At 36.1% G+C, this 15,822-nt stretch overlaps 1 protein-coding gene across 12 annotated transcripts in view; it reads left to right on the top strand.

Moving 5' to 3' along the window:
- Positions 1–15,822, top strand: part of RANBP17 (RAN binding protein 17) — a 335,917-nt gene that overhangs the window by 221,738 nt on the left and 98,357 nt on the right. For 7 of the 12 annotated variants that reach the window (XR_011525452.1, XR_011525451.1, XM_070570348.1 and 4 more), the window contains one exon: positions 13,088–13,147. The exons of the other annotated variants lie outside the window; for them this stretch is intronic. Coding sequence is in view for 5 of the 7 variants with exons in the window: in XM_070570348.1 (XP_070426449.1) it covers positions 13,088–13,147 (60 nt within the window). In the remaining 2 variants the exon portion in view is untranslated. The remainder of the gene's footprint in view (positions 1–13,087; positions 13,148–15,822) is intronic. 12 annotated transcript variants of the gene reach the window in all.

Raw genomic sequence — 15,822 nt, 5'->3', positions numbered from 1 at the left:
TTCCCAGGTAATAGTAGTAAGTTAAGCCAGGAAGAAAAATATTCTTCACAATCCTTTAGGACTGAAAACCCTAATTTATTTTGTTAGAGAAGTAGTATAGTGTACGGGGTAAGAGTACAGGTTCTGGAGTCAAATTGCTTAAGTTTAAACCCTAGCTCTACCATTTGTTAGTTCTCTTACCTCAGATAATATACCTAGTTGCTCCATCTCAATTTCCTCGTTGTAAAACTAGAATAGTAATAGTACTTAGCTCAGGGGAGATGTGAACATTAAATTAGTAAATATGTGTAAGGTGTGTAGCAGTGTTTCTTTCCAGGGGTAATTTTACCTCCCAGAGGACATTTGACACTATTTAAAGACATTTTTTGGTTGTCACAATTTAGGGGAGTGATGCCACTGGCATCTAGTGGATAGAGGCAGGGATGCTGCTGAACATTTTACAGTGCACAAGATTGTCCCCTACAACAAAAAATTATCCAGACCAGAATGTCAGTAGTGCTGAGGTTGAGAAATCCTGTATTAGCACAATGACTAGCATATACATTTCAGTAAATATTTGCTATTATTTTATGTTAATGTCCAAGAAAAACATGGAAGAACAAGTGAAATTATGATCCACTCATCTTTTTTGAGCAGCTAAAGAAAAGTAAAAAATTTTAATATCAGATAATAAGCTGTCTGAGCTAATTAATAGCCAGAACTTCAATTATGTGGAAAAACCCACTTAAAGAATGTGATTTTGTGATAGTATAAATGACTATACACCCATTTCTGAGGGTGTCATATATGCTTTTTAAAAAATTTTATAGTTTAATCCTATTTGGTATTGATGTAACTATATATTTTTTAGAGCATTTCGTGATCATATATAAAAAGTAATTGGTTTAAGAGCATGGTCTTTGGCATTATTCTGACTTGGGTTCAAATCCCAGTTCTGTCATGTACAAACTATGTGACTCATAGCCACATCACTTAACTTCCCTGAGCCTCAATTTCTTTAGTAATAAAATTGTGGTATTAATGACTACCTGCTTCATAGAGTTATCATACTGAATAAATTGGATAAGGCATATAAAGTACTTAGCATAGTGCCTTGCACATAATAAGCACTTAGTAATTAATAGCTGTTCCTTTATCTACATCATCATTATTACCATCCTTGTCCATGGAACTTCAGTGCCCACAAGTGGTGGGGTAAAAACTAGACATGCCAATAAGGAAGTTGATTGTTAGCAAAGTAAACCTGACCATGGGTTCCTTAGGCCATCATGTATGAGCGATCTAACTTGACATGCTGCCTATACCAGTTCCATAATATCACGCTCAGCTTCCCCGGCCACTCTACGAGGTCTCTTTCCTAGTTTGCTACCTACCAACATCCACTCTCAGCATCCCCAACCCATTCTGAAGATACTCTGGGTCTTGTACACTACTCCTTTTTCTTAATGTCTAAGTTATGCTCATTTTTCACGTGTCCGTTAAAGTGCCAGGTAGTTATATAGTTATTTTTTTACTTCTTCTTCTTCAAAATCTCATATCATACCAATAAGGGAATTTGAAAGGGAAGAACTCTGTTTCTTATCTGGGTCCTCTCACCATGTGACTGGTAATTTTATTTTTTTAACTTACTGTATTTTCAGCCTAATTCTAAATTATACTATGTTCTTCTTTGATGTTTTTAGCTTGGTTTGTTCAGAGGCAAAACAGAAGTGTGATATTTTGTGAGAAATTTTGTGTAGTTTGCATGTGATAAAGAGATGCTTATGATTCTTTTCTTTCTGTTTCTAGAAGCTAATTTATGGCAATTTATTTTTTTACTGTACTTGGGCAGTAGAGAATATAATCTGTAAACATGGTTTAAGATTTGAGTTAGTTTGCATCTATCTATATTAATGCGTTTCATAAGCTAGGCATTATTATCCCTTGATTGGGCTCTTGTTAAAATAATTAAAGCTGGGGCCGGCCCAGTGGCGTAGAGGTTAAGTTCACGCTCTCTGCTTCGGTGGCCCGGGGTTTGCTGGTTTGGATCCCAGTCATGGACCTACACACCACTTATCTAAACCATGCTGTGGCAGGTGTCCTGCATATAAACTAGAGGACGATGGGCACAGATGTTAGCTGAGGGACAATCTTCCTCAGCAAAAAGGGGAGGATTGGTGGCAGATGTTAGCTCAGAGCTAATCTTCCTCAAAAAAAACAAAAAATTAAATCTAAGGAATGTGTCTTAATTTTGAAGAAAGATAATTTTTCCACCTCTCAAAGATTAAAATAGAGAAACCTGCAAAGAAAAGGAAATTTCGCTTTTAAATAACAGATCTCTAGGTTCTTGATTTGCATCCTCTGAGTCTACTGAATGTATCATATGAGCACCAGTAAGCAGATGTTGGGGGGACACAAGTGGGATGTGGAAGCAGGAATCAGCAGCATCTACAAACTGGCCAATGCTTCTATATTGCTGAACACCTGCTTTTTTGTATTCAGACTGTCGGACCCATCTGCTTTTATATTCTGTTTATCTACTATCAGCCATTTTGGAGTTTTTAAAAGGCTTTAAAAGTGATTGGGAATTCTTCACAATAAGCTAGGAATCCATACCACACTTTAAAAACCCTGTGCTTTTAGGATATTTCCATTTAATCCTCAAGAGAATAGCTACCTTTTAATTTAGGTGCAGTGTGTTATATGTTATGTAATTAAAATGTTTTTCTTGCTTCCCAATTACTTATTCTCAGACATCAACATTTAAATTGCCTAAATGGATACTTGGCCATAATGTGATATATTAACAACAGATGCATAGTGACTGAATGTAAATGATGGTTTACTTATCCTTTCTCGTTAAAAAAGAAAGAAAAGCATTGTAAAAATTAATGAAAATTCCTAATTCTTTATAAGCTTATTTTCTAGATATGCAACTGATGTTCTCAGTAAAGATAGTCTTTATAAAGTACCTATTATGCACCAGATACTGCACTAGGCATTTTGTCCAAATTATTGCTAATCCTCTCTACAGTCTTACAAGGTAGGTATTATTATCTTTCATTTCGTAGATGAAGAAATTGATTCTCAGAGAAGTTGAGAAAATTGTTCAGGGTCACACTTGAGACTGGGGATTTGAACTCTCGTTTCTCTGGCTCTTCTACACTGCTTTTCAGAAACATCGTCATATCAAAGAAACGGTCCAGTATGTGATAAAAGGTTTCTGTATAAGGAATCAGGGATGGTACATTTTATTTAGTTGCAGGTGAGCACACTTCATTGGGTTTGTGAAGTTCCGGACTCTTTCTAGCCATTGATAGTCTATAGGCATTTTATTTTCTTCCGTAGTTATTGAGAAATACTTTTTGCACTTAGTCCTCTGCTTCTGCCTTTTTCAAGATTTTTAAAAAGTGCTTTTATGTAAAAATAAAGAAAAGGAACAAGTATGGACCTGTTTCTAAAAGTTTACGACAGCTAATTTGTTTTTTCCTTGAGCAGAAATTTCTGTCTGTCAACATAAGGTCCCTAGTAGCCTTTCGAGATTGTAGTCAGAATTGAATGGCTATATTGTTACATGTTTTCTGACCTTTCTCACTACATAAAAATGTAATCAGTGCAGAATAGACCCAAAAGATACAGTTATTCAAATGATTTAAAAGCACAGTGTTAATAGATACAATCTATATTTATATTTCACTTTTTTAGAGCACAGCTCACATATACACTATGAAAATCAACAGTATGAAAGTATTAGGCCTCTTCAGCCTAGAAAGGTAAACACTTAAGAGGATAGATCGTGTTTTTGTTTTTTTAATCAGGATATTGGTAGGACTTGAAAATTTCTTAAATCTTTCAGTTCAGGAACCCCTTAGCCCTACGTTAAAAGTTCGGGGAAAATAAGAGGAATTCTATTTTCTGTGGTAAATAATAAGATTTATGGAACTTATTTTTCCAAGCAGTGCCACAAACTGAAAGTACAGATAGATTTGATAAGTCCTGAAATGAAAGATTCTCAGCTGGTTATTAAGGAAAGATAGAAATATCTGGGCTATATCTCCAACCTTTGAGTTTAGTGGTCATGGTTAAAGTGTAGGTCATTGGAGTCATAATCAGAGACAGTAAGAGAACGGAATGAGCCATTGAACTCATGTGTTGTGTTCTTATGTAATTAACATAGGCAGTAGTAATCTCCTTCAAGTTCCTGGCATACCTCAGACCTTCTTCTTGTTCAAGAAAATAGAGCCACAGTAGTCACAATTTTGCCACCTTTGCATTTCTCTTCAATTCCCAACCCTAACTACTTTCCTTCAGTAACACAACTGAGGCCGAGATAGATTTCTTTTCCACATTCAGTACTTACTTTTGGATCAATAGATTTAGACTTATTTTGGTACGTATTTAATTAAAATCTTATGAGCAGATGAACTTCCCCAAAGGAACTGGGTGTAAGAGGATGGAGGGCACTCTCAGTTCAAGGATGTGGAAAATAGAAATTTTTAACCGAAAATAAAGAATTAGAAAAATGAGCAACCAAAGAGTAGTGTGTCCATGAAGGTCAGAATTTCAAGGAGAGGGAGGAAACGCATGGTATCAGAGACAACAAAGGGTTCAAGAAGGATAAAAGCTTGACCTCTCTGGCTGTGGCCCATCAGACACACTGTAGTTGGACAAATCTTACCACTTTCGTCCTAGGTCTCTTCCCATGCAAAGGCCTCTCTGTTGCCTACATCAAGCCAGCTGTCCTCAGTTTCTAAGGTGTTCCATAATCTAGCTCCACTTACTAGCCAATTTTAGTTCCCACAGCTCCCCTCTTTCAGGCTGACTGTCACCATCTTTATTAGATTATATTTTTTTCTTTTTCTTCTCCCAGCCCCTCCGCAATCACCATCTGTCAATGTTCTATTCAAGTATGCAGTCTTACAGTTCTTAATATCTGGGTCATATTCATTAAAACTTAGTTAAATAATAATGATAATGATAGGGGTAGCATTCATTTAGTGTTTATTATATGCCAGGCACTATGATGATAAGCTTTTATGTGCATTATATCTTGTAAGCCTCAAAATAATCTTATGATGAAGGTGTTCTTAACCACAGTTCTACCATAAAGTAACTTGACTGAGAATACAATGATAGGAAGTAGTGTGCACAAGATTTGACCTTTAGGTCTATCTAACTCTAAATCCATTAAAAGGATGAGCTGTAATTCCACATCTTACTCGTTAAGTGTTTTCTGCTCTGTGTCCTTATTTTCTTAACAAAGTTTGAAATTCTTGAGGACAGAGGCAATGTCCTGTGCATATCTTACGTCTGTCAAAACAAGTAGGACAGTGCTAGATCATCAACTATTTTCTTATTGATTGATTGAATATGGATTAGATAGGGTGAGATGGTCAGATTTCATGGTGACAAAAGCAGAGAAATTTTCTTCTGATTCTAGTCATTTTTCTGAACTATGTGTTGTTAATTAGAGCAATGTTTTATTAGGCGACAGTGGATTGGAACCAGCCAGTGTTCAGTTTCTAGGGATTGTAAATTAGAAAAGGATCCGTACTAATTCCCACATACCTTGCCCTAAGCATCTCTTCCATCTGGATGTTCCTGAGTTACATCCTTTTATAATAAACCTGTAGTTTAGTAAGTAAAATGTTTCTCTAGCTGTTCTAGCAAATTAATCAAACCCAAGGCAGGGGTCATTAGAATCTTCAGTCTATAGGTAATTGGTCAGAAGTACAGGTGACAACCTGGACTTTCAATTGGTTTCTGAATTAGAGGCAGTCTTGTGGGACTGAGCCCTTAACCTGTGGGATCTGGTACTATATCTAGGTAGATAGTGTCAGAATTGAGTTAAATTTGTGGGACACCTGATCGGTGTCTACTGAAAATTGGAGAATTGCTTGGTGATGTTGGAAAAAAAAACGTATTTGAATTTCAAATATATGTATTTGCCTACTAAACAATCAGTCACAGTATTGACTAGAGAGAGAGTCTTGCCGTCACAGACTGGTGGAGAACACAGACAAAGCTAACAGGCAGTCACTGTTCAATATGATGAGGCCCATGATTGATATTCAGAAGAACAGTGGGAACATATAGGAAGACACCTAATGTAATCTTGGGCAAGTCCAGGAAGGATTCCCAGGAGATGCTTGGGGTTTCTTTTAGTGTCATTCAAGTCTGTGTATTACATAAACAGTTAAGTAAAATAGAACTAGGAATTGCACAACGGTGCAAAAAGAGGCCAGAAGAGTCCAGCTTTATGCTTTTTACTTTCTGATTCAAGATAGTAAAACAAGACCAAGAAGTCTAAATATCAGTACAGTTTAGATTACTTACCAAATTAAAGAGGTTGATGACAAAGTGAATCTTCCATTGCTTCTAAGAAGGTGGTTAGTAAAAGAAATAAATTCCCCTACTCCTCACAATTGGCGCCAAGAACCACCCGCTACTTCCACTGTCAGATAGGTGCCAGATATAAGTCAAGGTTATTTTCTATGCATTAAATGAAATAGCACCCAATAAAAAGTTTAATTTGGATTTACCAGAATAAATGTCTGCTGCTAGGAGGCAGTGTTCTCAAACAATGAGAATTGTGAATAGGAAGTTGGAGAAGAAGCCATTTTACTCTGTAATCTTTAGCAATCTCCTAACCACTCTTTGATTTTCCCCATCTAAAAAAAAAAGAGGTTCATGATACCCACCCTGTCTGCTTTGAATGTACAATTTTTAATGGTCCAAGAGAGACAATATAATGAATGAGCCCTCTCTCTGCCAAAAGGAAGATAATCCAACTAATTAGAGATTTAGAATAAAATTTTATCAATGAGATATAGGAGGGAGAGAAGGGGGCCATAGAAAAAGTAGGTATTTTGTCAGCTACTTTCCTTGGTTGCTAATTGACAATTTTATCACTTTAAATCAGCCACAGTATAGGGAAAGGGCATGATTTCAAAAAACATGAGCATTTACTATTAAAAAGAAGCAAACAATAAATTAGAAAGTGTACCAGGATTCTCTACATGTATGGGTATATGGCTTATAGAATATTATTATTATCAATGCAATGATTCTGCTGTAAAAAATCTGTGAAGATGAAATAAAATTATTCATTGAACTCTTCAAAAAAGATATCTCCTACAAATTCCTAATTGTTAATGATCATAATCAAGCTGATTTCAAAAGAAGGGGAGAAAAAGTAGATCTGAATGGAGAAATGGAGTGCTATAGATTATAGAATTTTTTGTTCATTTGTATAGTGGACTGTCATCTTGAAGTAAATGTGAAATGGAACAAAGTTGTTTGTGCTTTGAAGATTAAAGTATTGTTCATCATGCATAATTGAACAAAGTTGAAATTTTGTAGGTATGAAACAAACAAAAAGCCACAGCTAAGATAGCTATTACAGGAAATGGAGGAAATTAATAATAAAAGACAATACACTACCTCATAAATACATGCTCATCATGAGATTAGAGGATGAGAGCATTAAGCAAATACCCTGATTAATTTAACAATTTAATCCTGGAATCGAAGTACAGATATTTCAGAGTTCATTTGTACATAGACAAACCAGAAATACTAAATAAACAGCTTACTTTTATAAAGTAAGATTTTTAGGCAGTTCTTGTGGATATGTGAAGATAATATCCTTTTAAAATAAAGATTATAACTAAGCAAGACATGTTTGTTGTGAATATTTCTTAAATAAATAGCCAAGTTTCTGTGTCCTTTGAAAAATACTAAATATTTTAAGGATTTGGGGCATTTCTACCTTACATGCAGTGATCTTGCCTTTTATAATTTGTTCTATTCTAAGAAACTGCTAGGAGCTATGATTTTTAAAAGACTGCATTATACTAGGAATGTAAATGAGGGGGAAAAAAAGGTACTTTCTTAGGTCTCAGTATTCAGAGTAGAGTTTAAATTACCTCTGCTTAGAACATCTTTGAATACCTTTTTGATACATAAAATAACTTATCAAAACATATTTTTAAATAAATTTTGGAGGATTTTTAGAAAGTGCAAATAGTGTAAGAGTAGTTTACTAGAAAAGCTTTTATTTTATATCATGTCAACACTTGTGAATCACTTTATTTTTTTTCCTATCAGCTATTTGGTAAAAGCCCACAATTTGCCAAAGTGGTTAATAGAACACAAATATAGACATTTCATGTGATGTACCATGTAAATGTAAACCTTTGTAGTTACATGTTTTTGTAGCAAGAGAATTGTTTTAAAAGGCATGTAATTTATTAGCTATCGGTAGCTTCTTTATTGCCTTGCCGCGCTGCAGTAATAAATAAAAGAAAGTGAACTGATTTTACAAATGGCACACAAGGTGCACATTTTGTGGGAAAAAAGTCTTTTTTTAAAGAATTGGCATTAAATCCTTTTTTTGTGATGACAAAGAGGCTAAGAGTGCAAACTGTATTTTCTGTTTATCGAAAACAGTCTTTTTTTCTCGGGGGCATTTTTTCCTATGATCATCAAGGGATTTCAAAAGCAATAAAGTGTGGAATCATTGTTCGACTTGAACAGTATTAAAACTTAGGTTTTAATTTCAGTGAAGTAATAAGATTTGAACCTGTCTCACATTACAGCACTGTAAGGCATTTAGCAATTGTATTTTAAAAGAGGTTTTTAAGATGCAGCTCACTTGTAAGCTAACTGTCTGTCAGTAATTAATAGTTTTTCTTCAGCATAAGCTGTTGTGATCAGATCAAGAAATATCTGGGTTTTTAGTAACACATTATGATAATTGTGAGTGTTTATTCTTAATTAGTCTAAACATCTAATAATTTTCAGCTTCTCTGGCTGCTTAAAAAGAGAGAGTGACGTTTAAAACTACAGTGTGTCTTTGGGCTTTTAAAAATATGAACGTACATGCACATGTATATTTCAATAAGCTTTACACCCAGCAAGATTATATATCAGTTGACTCATTCATTAACCAGATATTTTATCCTTCAATGTCATTTCCTTGTTTTTAGACATCACATCTGTGTATGTAAAAAATGTTGCCAGATACAGTACTCTATGTACAGCTTAACCCAAACTGACAATCTGGATTCTTCAGTACTCAATATTGAAACTTATCATTACTTCTCAAAAAAGGCTTTAAAATATGAGCATTTCTATTAGATCAATGTGGCAACATACTTGCTGATGAAAGATTGTAGTTACCATTTTGAATTGCTATTGAAAATAATTGCCTCTACAAAAGGAAACATCTGTATGATAGCACATGGTTAAAGCTGCCATCAATTTTTAACATTTGAGGGTTGAGCTATGACCTTTTATGATGACTGTGAACAGTAACTGCCTCCATTAGCCATAAGTTTTGTTTCTTTATTTTAGTAGATGGCCTAGACTGTAAATATTAGAGAATCTGAAATAAATCAACATATTATCCTAAGGATACAAAATGTAAGAGCTATTTGTGGTTGGGAACCTTTGACAGATAGTTTGGATGAAGCAGATGATTGCCTGCCCAGCGTATCTGGTCTCCATTGCTATGCCTGCAGGCAGTTTAGTGCTATGGTTGTATATTGATGTCAGGGTTAGTACTGAGTGGCTAGCAGTGACAGATGTCTATAATTACAGGCAATGCTTCCAGTATTTCTGAAAAGCCAGCCTATGTTGAACAATTATCTTATTTCTGCCTTGCCAAAGAGCATGTTCCAATTGCTGGTATTAGCAATGGTGAATATAGTGCTTCATCTGCTGCCTTGGGACGAATGTGGGAAAAGCGCTTGGTTATAAAACATAAATGCAAAATATTTTTTCAACATTTTGAATTAGTTAAGTTCAGTGTTTTCCTAATTTTTATCTCCCCATAATGTTTCTGTTGAAGGAATCTTGAAATGATAAAAACACATTTGGCATACTTATTGGGATTTTATCCCCCCCTAGGCCTGCGTGGCTCCCCAGCGCCAGTATCGTTTGCTTTACTGAATAGATGTGTTTAAGCAAAGTTGGCTTTGAAACAACTTTCCCCAAGGTGAATTACATTTTCTTATTGACTCCCATTACAAAATTGGAAGTACATTTCCATGGGAAGACAATTTCCCACACTTTTTAATAAGGAATATTATAAAATGATAGACAATGCTGAAATGTGTGAAACAGCTTAGTACGTTGGTAGCTTTACATTTGCTGAGAATTGCAATTTTCAACTTTTGTTTTGACCCTAAGCCTTTGGCCTCTTATTTTCCTTTCCCTTTTCCGAGTGTTCATGACCTCTTCCTTCCATGCTCCCTCTTGGCCCACCTTCCTGACTCATTAGAAATGTTTTCATGCTTAATGGTCCCAGTTCTCAACTTTTTTCCTGGTCATTTGTGTTTGTGAGACATAGACTATAATATCACATTCCCAGCAGGTGCAGCTAAATACTCTCCAACCTTAACATTCTTGAAGTTCCTAGAGTTCAAGGGACTGGATATTAAAACATTATCTATGCTGTAAGTTACTAATTCTGTATTTTCAGGTAATATAGAGTGAGAAATTCCTAGGAAATATCATTTGAGAATATGTTTTATCTTCAACCTTAATCTAACCTGTACTGTGTTTCTACTTTGTGCTTACCTCTACTTTGTGAAGTTATCCATCACATTTTCTCATTTAGTCTTCTCAGCAATATTCTATTTTGTAGGTATGATTATCTTTGTTTTAGGGAATATGAAAAAGATTTCAGAAAGTTTAAAAACTTGTTCAGTGGCAGTCCCTGGATTTGGAACAATTCATCATACTCTAAACCCAAGTTTGCTTTCCACTGTGTCACATTGCCTATGTATGTATTTTGGCATGAGCCCAGGCATGATCAGTTTTAGTGTAAGACCGTCATCACAAGTTTCATCTCCATATTTGCTGTTTTATTTCCCAAGGAAAAAACTCATCTCTGCAATCACAGATTGGACTGCTAGTCCTGGCTAGCCATCAGTCACAAGAGAACTAAGCTAGATCCTAAATATTCAATATAATCCATTTTACTATAGGAGAAGCAACTCAACCCATAGTCTAGTGTCAGAGATCAATATTATATTCATATATGAAAGGCAGACCCTTTCTATTCTTGCTTGGACCTATCACACAAAAACTCCTTTGATAATTTAAAACTCTTAATGTTGGTGTTTTGGAACCCAAAGATTGACACGTCCATTGCCAATCTTCCTCACCAAAAAAAAAGAAAAGAAAAGGACTGTAGTCTGGGTGCATGCCTCATAATCTTAATGTCAGACTAATGTTTGACAATGTATTACTTAATAATAATAGTGGCCATTTACTAACCACCTATTCTAACGGCTAGTAACTAAATTCATTTGGTGCTTACTGTGTACCGAAATCTTTCCAAGTTTTCCTAACACTGTGTTAGCGGTGCTATAAGTAATATAACATTTGATGACAATAATAATAATAGCTAACACTTACAGAAATTTTCCTATGTGCCAGGACTAAGTGCTTTACATAAAGTAACTACTTTAATCCTCTCAAAAATTCCGTAAATTAGGTCCTACTATCCTCAGTTTTTATTTGAGAAAACTAAGGTTTAAAGGGTAAGCAACTTGTTCAAAATCGCCTAGTAAGTGGTGGAATCCAGCTAGTCTTGGGTTTCAGAATCCATCCTTAACCAGTTGACTGGACTACCTCCTAATTTGTGATATTACTTGTTGTGATATTATTCTTTCCATTTTACAGATGAAGAAACTGAGACTCTGAGATGCTAAATAATTTAACTAGGGTTAGAGAGTTAGTTCATTAAGCAAAAATATTTATTGAATGTGTGTTATCTGCCAAGCACTGTGTGAGGCTAGCAAGTAGCAGAGTCCCACTTAAAACAGCATGTGCACTGCATTCCACATGCATTCTATGTTTCCTCCTAGTTTAAGTTACCTAAAATATGTACTCAATTAACTTGCTCATTTCTCTTCTTACTGAGAGGAGAATATGTTTCTTGGGCAACCACGTATCATCTTGGTCCACCAATTGGGCTTTTGCATATGTTATAGCTAACGTTCAACATAGAAGTGTCAGTAAGAAGGCTAGGATGGAAGCAGGAGTTAGCCTATTGCTGCAGATATTGTCTGCTCAGAAGAACCAGATATTAGTGTTTGAAGGAGTTAATGGACCAACAAGAAGTGAACTCTGATCCATTGCATTTGGGGTAAAGTTAAAGTTTTCACTAACTAGGCTAGTGTGAGAGACAGGAATTGAAAGGTATAAAGGGACTATAGGAACAGCATTTTTAGTAAAATTTGAGAATATAAAGAAAAGAGCTGATTTGAAAGAGTAGTAAAAATATAGATGTCTTTGACCTCCCCCTGCCTTTTTCATTCCTTGGGCCATTATTCCTCTACTCTTCATGTCAGGTCGTTCTTCCCAGAGGGACAGAGAGTTGACTATCTCTTAGGAGGAAGGTACAGAAGTTGTTTTAGTTGTAGAAAATAGGACATGTTTCCAAGAGGCAATGTGGAGGCCGATATATTAATAGGAAACATATGGATAAAATAAACGTTTGAAGTAGAGATGAGGACCTGGGGAAGCTCTCAACACGCACTATAACTATAATTTGGTATGCTTAAAGAGGATTTGGGGGAGAGTGTGAGTACGAGAATTGCATTAAGTAGGGGAAGACTCAATGATTTACTTGCTTTCTGAATGACTACAGAAATGAGTTCCATTTATTACAGGTGTACTTTCACCCATCAAAAAGTAACTTGACCTACTTAAATCATTAGCTCCAGTTGCTACACTTGCGTAATGAGAGTGCCTCATGGGAAACAATGGTACTAAGAGATCTTAAAAACAGTTCTGTCAAATATTATTTATAATTTGTTCTTTTTAAGGGCTGTCCTTTAGTAATCAGTTTCTTGAATTATTCCATGGAAACAAATCCATTGTAATCCGTATAACCACATGCAGACTTTGAACAGCACTTAACCATGCCACTGTTCATTGCCTCCAGAATAAAATCAAAGTCCCAAGAATATTTTAAGTGACAGCCACAAAGATCCTGAGCCACATTTTCCCTGTATTTGAAATTGGGAAGGCCTTCTGCTCTTCTCTTACCCCTGACGCTAGGTGGCAGGTCCCTAAACTCTGTGCTTTTTAGGTTGTACGCCTGAAGAGTGATGTGTCCAGAGTTCCAGAGAAGGCTTGGAAAATAGTTAAGGTGAGTTGAGTTGCTGGTTGTTGTGGTGGATCACCAGTCTTTATGCCTGTCTCAGCACAGCCCCAGATCCTTATTACCAAAGTAGACACGTGCTCACAGTGATTAGTATAGGGGTACATTGTCTTGGTTCCCTTTTTTATACAGTATGTAATCCTACAGTGTGCATGGTTTATAACCAAATGTTCAATAGTCAGCTAAGAAGCAGTGGTAACTGCAAAGACTGTCTAGTGTGATTGCATAGTGTGAAAATATCCCAGGTTTTTTTATTATAATATTTCTGAAGTGGCCAGTTCTAACCAGTTATTCAGACCTGAAAGGAAACAGTTTGATTTGGCTACATTGAATATCATCTGTTATTGAACGGAATCTATAGTACATTTATCTCTTGTGCCAGAATATGTTTCTGGCTGATAACTTTCAGAGGTGTGGAGGATTAGAATAAACGGAATCTTTTATTTCTTTATTCCCTACCTCTACCATCAGCCTGTCACAAACTTCATCCAGCATCAACTTCTTTGCTCCAAAATCTAGTCATCTCATCTTGTAAATTTGCTGTTGCAAAGAATTATAAATAAAATACCTGAAATGCCGCTTTAAACCATGGTCTCAGGACCTTCTATCAAAGTTAGTCAAGCCTTCTTCCAGTAGCCTTGTGCCATAGCTGTGGTTAGCTGCTTCTTATATGGGCTTGGGAACATAATATATTACCCCCGGCTTTACCATGGCTTTAGCCACAGAAGACTAGTTTAACAGAAGCTTGGCCCCAGACATGGAATGAGTTGGCAGCCAGCAAGAGCAAAGCTGTGTCAGGACAAATGTACACTCCCCATCTTCTCTAGTTGGCTTTCAGCTGGTTGCACCACAGGAGTCTTTCTATGGGCCGTGTATCCTGTGACCAATAACTGGTGCACTCAACCCAGGTCCCTCTTGGCTAGTGAAAGCCTGTCGGGAGACATTAGGTTCATGCTGGTGAAGATCCTTAGTCAGTGGCTCCCTGAAGGAAAAGGAGGCAAACAGCCAGCTTCTGTTGAACAGGTGGTAGTTAGACCTTAGATCTGGTCAAGGTTGGGAAGGAAAGAATCTCTCCAAAATTACCAGTATTGCTGGTTTTCACACTGTACCCGTACGTCTCTTTCTAATAAATGATTGTTTAGAAACTAGTCTAAAAATATCTCTGGCAGCATCTGGAGTCCTTCCTTAGCAGTCTGGATTTGGGCCCAAGTTAGGAATGGAAACCCCACTGGGGTGCAAGCAAAAGAGGAAGCATGTTCTTAGCCATGCATCAGTGGAGGCCCCTACTGGGAGAGGGGATTATCACAAGGCAGCAGGCAGCCCTGCACCCCAGCCTGCTGAGTTCATGCTTTGTGCCACAGGATGTGGAGCGAAGGAAATGTGAGGCCAAAGTGGTCGCTCCAAGTTTTCTTATACAATGGCTTATTCAAGCAGATTGGGAGTGCCTCTTAAGAGATTTGTTAGGTACATGTCCCCTTAGCAAGATGACCACCACAGATGGTGGGTTCAGATATTCTAACTGAAATAAATACTTAACATTCATATTTATTTTATATTTCCATAGCCAGCTTTTCTTTATCAGATGCCATTCTGTATTCCCCTGGATGAGACAAGCAAATTCGTAACCTTTTACCGCTTGGTTTCCAACATAAATTATGGTTCTAAAATTAAATTCTGGCAGAAGATTTTTTTACCGTATTTTGGCCCTATATTTTGTAGTGTTATTTTAAATGATACAGAAAAATTAGCCAAGATTAATGTGGATCTTTTCAGTACCACTGAGTTTGTGTATTTAATATGTAGCAATGATGTTTGTACCATTAATTCTCTTGATGTGGTCATAGTTAATTGTGATGATCGTGTTTTATTCTGCTTCAGACATTAATGAAAGAGCTCAGTATCTTTAGTTCCAAACGGTTTAAATCTAAGTCATTAAATGCTCTGTAGTTCCCTCTCACACCTCTTCTTCTCCTCCCTCCCCTGCCTTTCACTTTAATGGGTCTCTCTTACAGAAGGCACTACATTGACCCTAAGGGCACTTGAAGCCTAAGACAAAAATATGTAAATTGGTTTCTTACTCATAATAAGTGAGTTCACACTCAGTTCCAAAATTCTTTTCCTAAAGAACGTTAATGCTTTCATTATATTGGATCCTTCCCAGTGACAGGTTTTGTTTTACCAAATTACAACCGGTTAAAAATCTTGATTGATAAGGCATTTCAATAGATTGAAACAGTACTTTAAAATTCACAACAGTTGTCGGGGTTTTTAAAAACTTTGTGGTATCAATTTTGTATTATTGGATGCTAATTTTTGAGAATAAATTGGTTCAGGAAAGTATATCATCTGATGGCAGAATACTTTGTTGTTCATTTCCACAGCACTGCTAATTTTCTGCATTGAGCCTGCTTATAAAAGCTCTTTGAGAAGTTATAACATCTTAAACATTTATAGAAGGCCTAAGGGTATTAACTTACTGTAATTTTCTGAAGATTCATTATCCAAAATCTTAATTCATTATAACAACTCTTATGAAAACCTATAGAACCAGTGTTTTCTCTTATTTTCTTATTTGCTCAGAATGAGAGATTCATTGTTCTTTTTAATTTGTTTCATGTGGTGCTTTTGAGTACATTTCATAGAGGGCTGTTATTGAATTTCTG

The sequence above is a fragment of the Equus przewalskii genome, chromosome 13, assembly GCF_037783145.1.
Source record: "Equus przewalskii isolate Varuska chromosome 13, EquPr2, whole genome shotgun sequence".
In the NCBI taxonomy this organism is placed as follows: domain Eukaryota; kingdom Metazoa; phylum Chordata; class Mammalia; order Perissodactyla; family Equidae; genus Equus; species Equus przewalskii.
Note: the sequence above shows the minus strand (reverse complement) of the source record. Positions and strands in the feature narration are given on the sequence as shown.